The sequence below is a fragment of the Eptesicus fuscus genome, chromosome 22 (genome assembly GCF_027574615.1).
Source record: "Eptesicus fuscus isolate TK198812 chromosome 22, DD_ASM_mEF_20220401, whole genome shotgun sequence".
In the NCBI taxonomy this organism is placed as follows: Eukaryota; Metazoa; Chordata; class Mammalia; order Chiroptera; family Vespertilionidae; genus Eptesicus; species Eptesicus fuscus.
In genome coordinates this window covers 18589318-18602009 of record NC_072494.1, presented here as the reverse complement: position 1 = coordinate 18602009, position 12692 = coordinate 18589318, and the positions used below count along the sequence as shown (strand labels likewise).

At 44.8% G+C, this 12692-nt stretch overlaps 1 protein-coding gene and 1 long non-coding RNA gene across 3 annotated transcripts in view; one reads left to right on the top strand and one right to left on the bottom strand.

The window, feature by feature from the left end:
* Positions 1-506: 506 nt before the first annotated feature.
* The window catches only part of C22H1orf105 (chromosome 22 C1orf105 homolog), a 35312-nt gene continuing 23126 nt past the window's right edge, over positions 507-12692 (bottom strand). The window contains exons 7-9 of one of the 2 annotated variants that reach the window (XM_054711797.1): positions 1998-2087; positions 1791-1850; positions 507-616 (exon numbers count right to left, since the gene is read on the bottom strand). In XM_054711797.1, coding sequence (XP_054567772.1) covers positions 591-616; positions 1791-1850; positions 1998-2087 — 176 coding nt within the window. In that variant the 3' untranslated portion in view covers positions 507-590. The remainder of the gene's footprint in view (positions 617-1790; positions 1851-1997; positions 2088-12692) is intronic. The other variant, XM_054711798.1, reaches the window with a different exon arrangement.
* LOC114233072 (uncharacterized) lies at positions 1771-12675 on the top strand. Its single transcript, XR_008555132.1, has 4 exons — positions 1771-1865; positions 2009-2301; positions 11287-11354; positions 12439-12675. It is a non-coding gene; the product is annotated as an uncharacterized LOC114233072 (long non-coding RNA).

Sequence of the window (12692 nt, the reverse complement as noted above, 5' to 3'; positions counted from 1 at the left end):
TACTTCTCCTTGCTTATCTATCTGTTCCTTGTTGCTTCTCAGTTTGAAGCTGGTCTGCTCCAGCAATTCTCCGGCACAAACAAGAGGTGTGGTTTTGTGAACAGCCCCAGATCTCAACTATTTACACATCAGAAAGAGGCACAGAGAACTCCAAGCAGGCTGGGTTCCGCCTCTTTCTGGCGGCCACCTCGGTCCTCGGGGAAGATTGCTGTGCAGTCCCTTCCTCCCAGTCCTGGGAACCCACAAAAATCCCTATCCTGGCCTTGGCTTCTGGATCCCAGAATGTCTCTCCTTTTCTCAATTTTACTCAAAACCCCTTTTCTCTCTCTTTCACTTGGAGCCAGTTGCTTGGAATCAAATTCCTAGGAGCACAATTAAGAAAAATCAAACCAGGGTTAAAAGAGGGATAATTTAAAAATAAAAGGGATTTCTTTCATTCCTCGAGGGCAAATGTTGTGCCTTAAGAAAATCCCAGACTGAACATAACCCGAGACATCCCTGCCAATGTCAAATGTTTATTCAATCAATCAATCCACATTTACGGAGCTGCTGTGTGCCAGGAACGGTGCTGGCTAGATGTAGAGAGATGTCTAAGTGGCAGAGTCTTCCTTCACGCCTAATGGAGGGACTCAGAGTCAGTCATGGTTCTCTTACAATGTCGCTGTGTGTCGTCCTCACCTCCCTGAACGCCTCCATCTCCTCTGTGACTCTCACCCATGAGTCTCTTCACTTTCAGGAAAACCTGAGGCACTCCTCCCCCGGAAATGTTCCCAGTCTGAACACTCTAGTCCCGAGCAAGGAGAGAGGGCTCCTGATGCGGGCCATCCGGCTGAGCCAGGTGTCACCACTCATTCCTCCCTCCTCCTTTCCCACGTGACTAACAGATGACTAGGCGCACTCAGGCCTGTTGGGGGTGAAGGGATTCAGAACAGGTCTCCCCAGGAGGGGCTCCCTTGGCAGGCGAATTATTTTGAGCCGAAGGCAATGGAGATCTTTTGGGCTCAGAAGAAGTGTCTGCCCCTCCCTAACTGCCTAGCAGTATTTAAATTGAGGGACTTCCCCACAAGAAGAGTTATTACCAGAGATAACTTTCAACCACTGATCTATATGGCAGGACAAGCATATAATTACTCACGTCTGCTCTTCTTACCATCCTGCAGGAGACCTTGGCCCCTCTGAAGCCTGACCCCGTCCTTAGCTCAGAATGTCATATGTACCTCATTTTCCCTTTCTGACTCTGAACCTCTCATGTATGTGGGTCTCTCTCTTGTGTATATGAGGTCCCCATACATAACATATGTAATTAAATTTTGTCTTATTAATCTGTCTGTGACTATTTAATTATTAGAACAGCAGAAAAAACCTAGAAGAGTAGAGAAAACATTTCTTCCTTCCCCAAGGGAGTTACTGGGCTGTGGACATTTTTTAAAAGGAAAATTGAAGCGTTTTGATTGCAAGTCATCTGGGGGGAAAAAAAATCACTATTGCTTTAAGCATTGAAAACAGATATATCTCTAAAAGAAATGCCAACCCTTTGGAGAATCTCTGAAAAGCCCAGCTATGTGACCAAAAGCCAACTCCATCCCTACCCCAAACATACGAATTCCTGCTTGGGAAGGTGTGAGTTCTAAAGATCAGTCGTCATGGAAACAAAGCTAGGGCATGAATAGCTCTTTCTGTCTCATAGGGCCTCTCCAAGGAGGCACTGCTCTGGGGAAACACTGGACAGACACAGCCACGGAGCAAAGGGACAGTCTGGGGTCAGTGAGTCCCAGATCAAAAAGCTTTACCCTCTCGGTATTTCTCAGAAGATATCTTGCTTGTTCCTGGATGGAGGAAGGCATGGAGAGCTGCGAGGAAGTGAGGTTTGGAATTAATTTTGTATTAACTCCATGAATGACACTCTTCTCCTGTTTTTTCTTTTTCTCTTCTTTCTCCCCATCTACTCTGCTTACTTCCCATGTTGTCCTGCTCACGCACAATAGTATCATACTGACCTCTTTTCCAGACTCTCAAGAGTGGACAAACCAGTTTCTCAGCTAACACCTCCACAGGCATCACTGACTCCAGGGACTGGCCAACCTGAACTGGAGAGACAGGATGTGCCTTTGACCCAGCACATGGGAGCAGCCTTCTCACAGAGAGATGCCCATTTCAGCTGCTCCTAGGGACAGCACCTCATTCAGACTGCCTGAGGCTGTAACCAACAACAGCATTTTTGGGCCGTGCAACAGTGGCTGACGCCTTGATTTACAGGCATAAAGGTTTAGTCATCTTTGTCCAACACAGTACCAGGCCATAGTGAGTATATGTGGTATTGCCAGCTCAGCTTCACCTACTTCCTTTGAAAACTGTCTTTCTCTCCCCGACCATCTCATCCTTGGGGAGTTCTTATGCAGCCCCACCCCGGTGGTCATAATTGATGGCATGATGACAAGGTAGGGTTCCAACTTGGGCTAGGTGACTGGGCCCGGAGTTTGGTGCTTGGAAACACAGTGGCCAAAAGCTATAAGCCATAAAGCTTAGAAGACACCAGTGTCAGGTTATCCACCATGTGGAAATAGAGTCTGCAACAGGAAAAGGGGAAAGACAACGCCCTAGGGAGAAGGAAAAAGATGAGAATGAATCTTCACCAAGTCAGGTCCCTGCTCCTATGCTTCCTGGGTCTGCAGCATCCCTGCCCATCCTGCGGCCTGGCTGCTCTGGGAGAAAACCCAGCATCCTTCGAGTGCACTTGCAATTTTTTAAGATATAAATTCAGTTTCCATCACTTCCCACCAGAAGGATCCTGACTCTTCTCTGGCACTGAGCAGCACTTTGAAAATGTTTGCTGAATGACGAATGAGAGTGTTTCGGTGTCCAAATTCAGAATAGCGAAAGGCTGGAAGACGTGGGAAAGGCCGCTTGGTTTATCCCTCATTCTCAGGGCAGACCCCCAGGCACTCCAGCCAAGGACAAGGGGCTCTTATTTTTAAAGCCCTCCTGGGAGAAGGTTTTATAAAACATCTCTTGGTTAACAAAGGACAGGAGAGGAGAGGAGAGGGGGGAGGAGGAGGGAGGAGGAGAGGGAGAGGAGAGGAGAGGAGAGGAGGAGGAGAGGAGGAGGAGAAGGAGGAAGAGGAGGAGGAGGAGGAGGAGGAGGAGGAGGAGGAGGAGGAGGAGGAGAAGGAGGAAGAGAGGAGGAGGAGAAGAAGGGAGGAGAGGAGAGGAGAATGGGCAAACATGACATCTTCAATCTCGTCTTCTGTAAAGTCCTCCTGCATCCCATTCTCAGCCTTGAAGATCTCCTCCTTATTTTAAATCTTTAATCTTTCACCTCTCTCCATTTTTCATATCACTAAAACTTACTTTTATTTCCCAAACTTTTTTGTTGGTTTGTTTTGGTTAATAGCATCACATATATCATTGTCCCCTGATGATAAGCCTTATCACTTTTCCAGAGAATTAGGCAGCTCAGCCACGAGGGGTAGGTGTACGATGTACAATCTCTCATCCAGCAAACATTTATAAGAGCCGTGCATATGGTAGGCGCTATGCGAAGAGCTGTGTATAGAAACATTGCGGCTAGTTGCTCAGAGAAAATGAATCACTTCAATCCTAGTCTAGACCTGATACGGAATTCCATTTGTCTGAAATTGAAGTCATTAAAGCCATTGTCCTTATGTTCTTCGTTGATTCTCTCACTATTCACTCACTGAACAAATATTTTTGAGTTTCTGTTTGGGGCAGGATACTGCTCTGGCCATGGACTTAGAGTTGAATAAGGTCCCTATATTCTAGTGGGAGAAGACAGAGAAAAAAAGCAAGCTGACAATTAACTATCATTCCAGGCAGTATCAGATAGTGATAATCGCTATGATAAAAGAAGCAGAATAAAGCGTTAAGCATCCTGAGTTGTAGGTAGGTTATTATAGAAGAGATAACCAAGGGGGTCTTCTCTGAGGAGGTGGCATTTAAAAAGAGACCTGATTTATGCAAAAGGTTCAGTCGTGCAAACTTCTGATATAATAGCAGCCCTCTTGCCAGATGGCCTGAGTAATTGGACTAAATGTTCTCTGGGGTTCCTTCTAGTAGAAAAACCTACAATTTTACCACCCCACCTAGTTCCTGTTCTACAACTGTTTATATGGTTCCTCTCAAAACCTTTGCCAGCATCCGTAACTTCCAATTATGGAGCCCAGAATTAGTCTCTAGGAGGCTTCTGTCAGTAAGTAAGTAGGACTCGTGGCTCCAGCAACTTATCTTCGTATCTGTAGCTGCCCCTGTCATAATTAATCAAAGCGACCATCCGGCCCTCCTTCATGTCAGGAAGAGCCAAAGATGCCTGACTCAGACAAGTGCCAATCTTCCAGGGAAAAAGAACTGGTCTAAGCACTGAATGAGCATCCTGGTGCCGTGGTCAACGTGCTATGTAAACCATAATTTCTCCACCTGTAACCTTGGGGTGGTTGCAGCAGACAAAATATTCTGCTCAGGATTTAAACTCACGGGAAAGAGACTAGAGTCTAAATCTCCCCGCAGTGGCCGAAACCGGTTTGGCTCAGTGGGTAGAGCGTCGGCCTGCGGACTCAAGGGTCCCAGGTTCGATTCCGGTCAAGGGCATGTACCTTGGTTGCAGGCACATCCCCAGCAGGGGGTGTGCAAGAGGCAGCTGATCGATGTTTCTCTCTCATCGATGTTTCTAACTCTCTATCCCTCTCTCTTCCTCTCTGTAAGAAATCAATAAAATATATTTAAAAAATAAAAATAAAAATAAATAAATCTCCCCGCAGTGAAGTCTAGCTGATGCTCTCTGGTTGCATTAGAAAGCACTGATTTTAGTTGTTGCTAGAATAGGTGGGCCACCCCAGGGGCCTTGCAGGCCTCAGTTCTGAGGATTTTCTTTGCTTCTGGCAGTCACCCTGACACCACTTCACACTGAGACTGAAAGGGCCACATTAACAGCGTGAACTTAGACCACGTGTATGAGTGCCAGCTTGTCGTTCCAATTCTCAGATGACCCTCTCTCCACCGGCGCCACGACCAAGACGTGCAAAATGTTTTGGCTCTTCCTCTGTGTGGGATGGGCTTATTTCTTGTTGACCTCTGTAGCCCTTTGGTGTCTCAGCTTTGTGGAAGGGTTTCTCATTAGATCTCTCATCTTGGGCATTGTTTTTTCTTTATTAGCACTTAAAGTAATAGCACGTCTTTTCATTGAAGGCACATTAGCGTGGGTACAGCAATCCAGTCATTAGTTAGAAAGCCGAGCACTTTGAGAAAGGGGCTGTGGAATGAGGGTGCCACATTAGGGGAGAAAGCCGCTGAAAAGAGATGTGGCAACAAATGAAAAGACTAGTTCACAACCTGTAGTCAGTCAGAAAAGAGTAAGACTCTGATGTGACTGATAGGACACTATCGTGATTTGGCTGCAGAGCCATTTGGCGTCTGATTATCTGGGGAAGAGATAAGACATCAGCAAGACCTTGTACATCAAAGGCTGAACCACAGCCAGGACAGTGGCTCCAAGGGTGCACTGAGTGTAACTACAGTTCAATGTGTGTGGTCCAAGTTGCCTCCCTGGAAGGCAGAGTGCCTGGGGCCCTGGCCCACCACTTGCTTATCCTTTATCCCCCCTAACAGATGCAGGTTCCATGAAGGGCAGGAGCCTTGGCTTTCTTCTTCACCAGCGTCTTCCCAGGGCCTCCCACAGTCCCTGACTCCTACGAGGGCTTAACAAATACATGTGCAGAGAATGAGTAGGAGATGGGCCACTGTCGGCATTGTCTCTGGTGTTCTAGGACTCAGGCCTGAGTTTGCAGCACGGGAGAGGTTCAGTGACCAGGCCCAAAGCAAAGAGTCGAAGGTTCAGAGATTGTGGATGTGGGAGGCACGCTGTAAAGCCAAGTGGGTCAGGAAGGGGGGCAGCTGGTGTTTGGGAAGGGCTGGGCTTTCACCACAGACACCAGGCTTCCAAGATGATGAACTCCTGCCCTTGACATTACCAAGGACCTCCTTCCCCCTCCACAGATACCTCCACATCCCTCCCCACTGCTGCACGTCCCCCATTGTTAGGACTGTGGTTGCCAATCAAAACACCGGGGCCGCCCTAGCCAGTGTGGCTCATTGGATAGATCATCAGCCTGCGGACTGAAGGGTCCCAGGTTCAATTCCAGTTAAGGACACATGCCCTGGTTTTTGGTTCTATCCCCAGTGGGGATGTGCAGGAGGCAGCCAATCAATGATTCTCTCTCTTCATTGATGTTTCTATCTTCTCTCCCTCTCTTTTCCTTTCTGAAATCAATAAAAAAATATTTAAAAAACAAATAAACAAAAAAACCCACCAGGGCTGATGGGTATAAGGCTTGTTCACTGTCTTTGCCATGCTCTTGGGTGTACTCTGCCTTCCTCCCCTCTACCACCCACCTCCCAAACCTTGTCTATCTCGGTGGGCAAGTTTCATGCCAGGACCTGGCTCCCACTGGTCCCTCCCTACCTCTCCATTCCACACCTGCCAATCACGCTGAACATCTAACAGGCTGAGAGAACAGAGGCCTCTGTCTGGAGTAGGCAAATGGCACTTCCCTCCCTGGGAAAACCCAACAAGAGGAGGTCTGGTTTTTTTACGGTTTTTTTGTTTTTTGTTTTTTTTTTTGTAGCCAGTTTTATCTCTCAGAGGGTAGGGAATTCCACAGAGGAAATTGCTGTTTTGAACTTGACTCTAACAAAGTTCATGTTCACAGAGAGTCAGAGTAAGGTAGTGGGAGGAGCTTCAGCTACCTGCTCAGGAAGACCTGAGTTCAATTCCCACCTTGGTGTGAGTCTGGGCACAGGTCTTTGTGAAACCCAATTTCCTCATCCATATTATGACGATAATAACCCTACCCACCGTGTATGGTTATGGTAAAGATGGAATATGAACTCACTGACAGTGTTGAGCATGTTACCACACACTAAATGCTCACCTGACCACCCTCTGTACCTGCAGACTGTATGGGTTTGACTCTTGTTAGTGTAAAGCAAGCATGTCAAACTCACAGCCCACGGGCTGCATGCGGCCCACAATGAATATTTTTGCGGCCCAGCCAATATAACGGTATGTAAGAAACGTTTCAATAAAAATTTTGTAATTTAATTCAATATCCTGTTATACATAATTATTAATAATTATTAATAATGAACTACAATGTTCACCAATGACTGATTACTATAATCATATTGCATTCATTTCCCTTACGCGACTTACGCGCAGGCGCACCATTTTTCTCCACGAATACCAGCAGCGAATATTTTAGCAGCCGATTGCCACGTCATTAGTCTTGGACTGACTTGTTTGGTGTGCACAACAGGAAATATTTCACTTTCGGAGAATAAGAAAAATCGGTTTATTTGTGTTATGCTTATTAATTTGTGCAGTTATTCAGTGTCTGGTAAGTTAATGTTCAAGAAAAATATATTAATTTTTATTAAAATGTCCTATTATTTTATGTTAAGGATTACTCATTTATTTCAGCCCTTTGTATTCAGCATGTCTCTATCGAAATAAACCTATGTTTCTATGAAAATTGAAGCTTTTGTTTTTTTGCGGCCCACGTAAACTTAAACCTTGTTTATTTGTCCCGTGTTAGCCTTTGAGTTTGACATGCTTGGTGTAAACAGTCAGATTTCCAAATGTTAAATGAAAACAAGGGATTGCTCCTGTGGTCAGAGACGCTACTGTATTAACCCTCGAACGTTTTAATGGGGAACACCGTTCCAGCTTGGATCCGATTCACGGGGTTTCATTGCCTTTGCTATTTTATAATTCTACTTGTTACACGGAGGTTCCGGTGTGGTGAGTGGGCACTCAAGCTGATAATGCAGCCACTGAGGTTCTGTGTCTTTGTGGGAGAATCTTCCCTGTGTTGAGATTTCACAGACATTAGGAGTTGTCAAATACCAGCTGTATGAAAAGCTAGAGTATGTGATGGCGTAGGGGGTTCATTAGCTTTATCACAATACTCACAACGCAGAACTCTATTACATGGTAGCAGAAATGGGCATTTTTATCTGTTGCTTATATTTTACTTCAAATTAAAATGCAGATGTAGGGTAAATAATGCAATCCACCCATGTTTTTTACACATTAAATTAATAAAGAAAGAAAATAAAAACGAACGGGTCATGACAGTAAAGTAGTGTCAAAGCTGAACAAGACAACGCACACTAAAAGGACAAGCAGGCTGTAGCTGGTGGCACGTCACTGGGAAAGCATGACGTGGCATATTGTGCTGGGAAAGCTAACGCTGTTTCCATCTGCATTTCTGGAAGCAGGAGATCGGGAATGAAGGAAGAATTTTCATCGAGGTGCCGGGAAGGGACTGCATTTGTTCAATGGGAAGCATTGTGTGCAACAGTATGGCTGCTTTGAATGGGAGGAGAACAATGGCAACTTTGAGGCAAAGGCAGAATAGAGGAGAACGCTTTTGTGAAGGGTCTCAAATGCTCATCAGCACCACGTCTGTGTTGCTACTCGCCAGTGCTAGCATTTTAGTAGCGAAACTTCCAAGGGCCAGAGATAGATTTTATCTTCCAAAGGGATGCTGCCTGGACTTTGTAGTGTCCGAGGACTGTAGTGTCTGTGAGTTAGGAAGAAGATAATTATGTTATCAGGTGCCCCATTCCAAAACTAGACAGGCCCTGACAACGTTGAAAGGGTTTTTGTTTGTTTGTTTGTTTGCTTCCTCTTGTTTTGTTTCTGGGTCCGTGAAATATTCATGTGGCTTCAAATTCAAAGTGTAAGTCAAGTTGTCCTATAAAAAAAATGTTCTCCCTCTGCCAATTTCTGTCCTCCAGCCACTCCTCAGGGCCAACTAACGCCAGTCACTGTCTTTCCTATTGTTTCGTGTACGTCTTATTATGAAGTTTTCTCCATGGGACAGCCTAGGGTGCCAGGGTGTCCTGACTCTCTGGCTGTGTGACTGACATCCCTCAGGATGACCTCTGCTCCACCGGACTGAGTGGAGGCCAATCCCAAGAGGTTTAGGAACACGTTTTCCTTGAAACAGCAGGCGCCGGCCAGCGCCTGGCTTTACTGCTCTGCACCCTGCTGGTTCGGCAGTTAAACATCCGCAAAGAACAAGAGATAACATCCTGTGTGGGCGAATGTGGCTCTATCTCCTCTAAGCAACTTTTCTGACAAGGTCACACAATTGCATCTTTGTTCCTGTCCGGGGAGCTGAACGGTTGATGCCATGGACGGCATTATTGCTGTAATCACTGGGGCTTTCGTTTATAGTGGGGAGTAACTCATGCTCATTCACATGCAGGCCTGTCCATGTGCTCTTTGTATGTGTGTTCTTTCTCCAGTGGAAACAATAAGTGCTTCAAAGGCAGGCTCCTAACACCTAACATCGCTTTCTTCCATTTAAGCACACCTTTGCATATGTCTGAGTAGCTCCGTGGGGACATGCTGTCTTCATTAAGTTATACATTGTTCTAGGGAGACAAGAATTCCATGTACGAAACAGGGACAGAACTTACTAAAGTGCTAAATTAAGATGAGTTTGAGGGGACATGGTTGCAACAGGACTGATCATCCCTGTTCTCTCTAGAGATGACATTTTACCCATTTCTAAATTTCCTAATTTAACCTCGATTCTTAAGACTTCAGTGTACAGCTGTATTAATAGAAACAAGTTCTGTGCTTCCTCCTCTTCTCAGAAATCTTCTAGATTCCGCTGGGTAATGCCTTCCCCACTCCTTAGATCTCCCCCAACCTGAGTAACTACACCCAACCAGGGCTTCCCTAGGAGGAGACAAGGCAGTTCTGCCTAATTTATTACACTTCTGCTACTTGGAATTGTATGGTTCTTACATATCCAGGAAGACGGGCAGCTCAATTGTGTGCCAGGAGCCAGTAAGTCCCTAGCAGGCCTCCCATGAGCTGTGGCCGTCGGGGACCTGGCGAAAGATGGGTGACCCTGAGCAGAGCACCTGGCAGTAAAAGCCTGCAGGATGTCCCAGCTTAAACTGGGGACTGGAGGTGACAATGATTTTTTTTTTAAAGCCACAACATGGATTTTCTTAAATACAGCATTTCTCTTCCTTCCTGGCAATGAAGGAGTTGTGCTGATTGATTGGCTTTCAAGTTCCCTGTTGGGGTGAAGGAAAATGAAAGTGTAGGAAGGAGTAAGTCTGACTCATGTCTGTGGATTTTTATTATAATGAGAATCGTATCTTTTTAAAATAGCAAAATTAGGCTTCAGCCTGGAAACAAACAAAGAGAGAAACACTACCCAAGATGATCTATGTTAAAAAATTAATCTGAACTGTGCATGGCTTTGAAAAAGGAATAACACTACAAGTAGATGCTTAGAGTGAAGAAACTGTCCTGGCCCATGTATGAGAGGTTTTTGAATGCTCAGGAGCATACAGTAGGTAAAATAATAATGGACAAGTCCAAATTATTACCTCCACGGATCCAGCTCAGTACAGAAAAGACTGCTCCAAGGGGTGGCAGAGTCACTCACTTGACCCCACAGCACAGAGAGAAGCCAAGTGTGGGACACGTAGGATGACTTCATAGAAACACTATTATTGGTAGAAAAAAGTCTGGCAGCATCCGTGTGGCTCTATTTGCAAGTTGAAATGGAAATGGTGAGACTGGGTTGGTCATGTGGAGAAGTTTGTCAAGAGCTGGGCTTCCTAATTTAGGACCTTCGTCTTTAGTGTCATCACTTTCCAGAAAATGGTTGCAGGACTAGAGAGAAAAGGAAATTCGCCATCTGGCTGGCTGTCCAGCAAAGCTGCTGACGAGACAGCACTAGTGTGCTAAGGCCGCACTGGGTCCAGGTTTGGACCTCAGATTCTGGGAAATGAGTTCATACGTAACCAAAAGCAAACAGACTAACAAGCATTTGTATAGAGAAACGAAAGTTCAAAGGGAACTAGTTTTTGTGCCAACTGGACAACCCACTCTATTATTTAACCAGAATAAGGTTGTTAAGTAGACCATGTGAGCAAAGGGAGGTAAATGATGCTAAAGGTCAATATCATTGAACTTTGAAAACCTGCTGCTGCCTTCTTTCTAATACCTCTGCCAAGGGACCAGCATACTCAGCCGAGTGGTTGAGTTACAGCATCCTGGCAACCCTTCCCTGGAAGGCTGGAGACGCGAGGGTATATTCTCTATACCAGAAATTCCCAAAGGGTGGTCCGAGGACCCCCAGGAGTCTCTGAAATCCTTTCTGAGGTGTCTGTGAGGTCAAAATTATTTTCATAATAATACTAATATGTTACCTGCCTTTCTTACTTTTCTTGTCCCCTAAGGGCCCAGTGGAGTTTTCCAGAAGCTACATGACATAGGATAATATCATCATTCTCACAACTAATGAAAGGTGTGTTTGTATATTGCTGTGTTTTTAAAATTTCATTTAAATTTATAATATAATAAATATAAGTAGATATGATCCACATTAAAAAAAAAAAAAAGCTCTTTAAGGCTTTCAATATTGAAGAGTGAAAAGCTTCCTAAGACCAAAAACCACTGTACTAGAACAGGAGCAAACACCAGAATGTTATTCTTTTTTATGAGATTTTCAAAAACACTAGAACTCTAGATGAAGATTTCTTAATGTGGTTTAGAGAGCATTTTATCTCACTAGGCACATAATATTCAGATTACCTCAAAAGGTCCAAATTATTGCATGGGTATATATTCTCCAAATCCTCTTGTTGGATATATCAAGTTGAAGGAGGAGGACAAGAAGGAGGTGGAGGCAGATGAGTAAACATTTTTATCTGTGATTTGTTTGTCCTTTGACAATTATCTTATCTAAAATGGATCATAATTCATGCATACCCTGAGAGGAAGTGTGTACTATTTTTGGAGTTCTTGAACTGTAACTGAACTGAAACCAAGAATCATAACCTCCCAGGAATATAGGGCAATCAAGCTAGTTTTTCTGGTTTTATGGTGTCTGTGTATGTGTAGAGTGAGATAGAGAAAGAGAAAAGGAGAGAGAGAAATGAGGTCATTTTAAGCATCAGGCCATTTGTTAGAGATTTCTGGAGCCCATTCTTCAAATAGAGTCAGCACAGAGGTTGTTTCTCACATGTTGGTCCAAGGCCCACTTAGCCTGGGCATTTCACAAGGCCATTGCCGCCTAAGGAGTGTAAGGGGCCTTTTCTCTATGAGCCCTCCTGAAGATGGGCATGGAATTTGGAGTCATAAATATAATACTTGGAAGCCTAGAGTTTTCTTTGGACTCTCTGACACTACTGATACATGGGCCAGGACACACCTGGTGAGACAGGTCCTCAAACCAAAGTAAGCAACTACAAAACACAGCGTTGGGTTTGAACTGGATTGAACAAAGATTAGATGATTGTCTGATATACACAAGGTGTCACGAGGAGAGAGCAAGACAAGTCACAGTTCCTGTCCTCAAGGATTACAACTGACCATGTACCTTCTTCCAGTTATAGAATCACAGTATCCTCTGTCATCTAACGGAGTTAACTGACAGAGATAAGGACAGAAGGGCGACCTCCATTTATCTCCTTTTTTCTTCATGGGCTGAATCCTGAGGGACCTCCAGGAGCCATCTCCAGCCCCCTGACCTGAAGGAAGAGCTGAAATAATTTCCACAGAAAACTCATGTCTTAGAAACAAGGAAATGATGCCTATTATAACACAATTAAGAATCTTTACCAAAATAAAATTAATGACACTC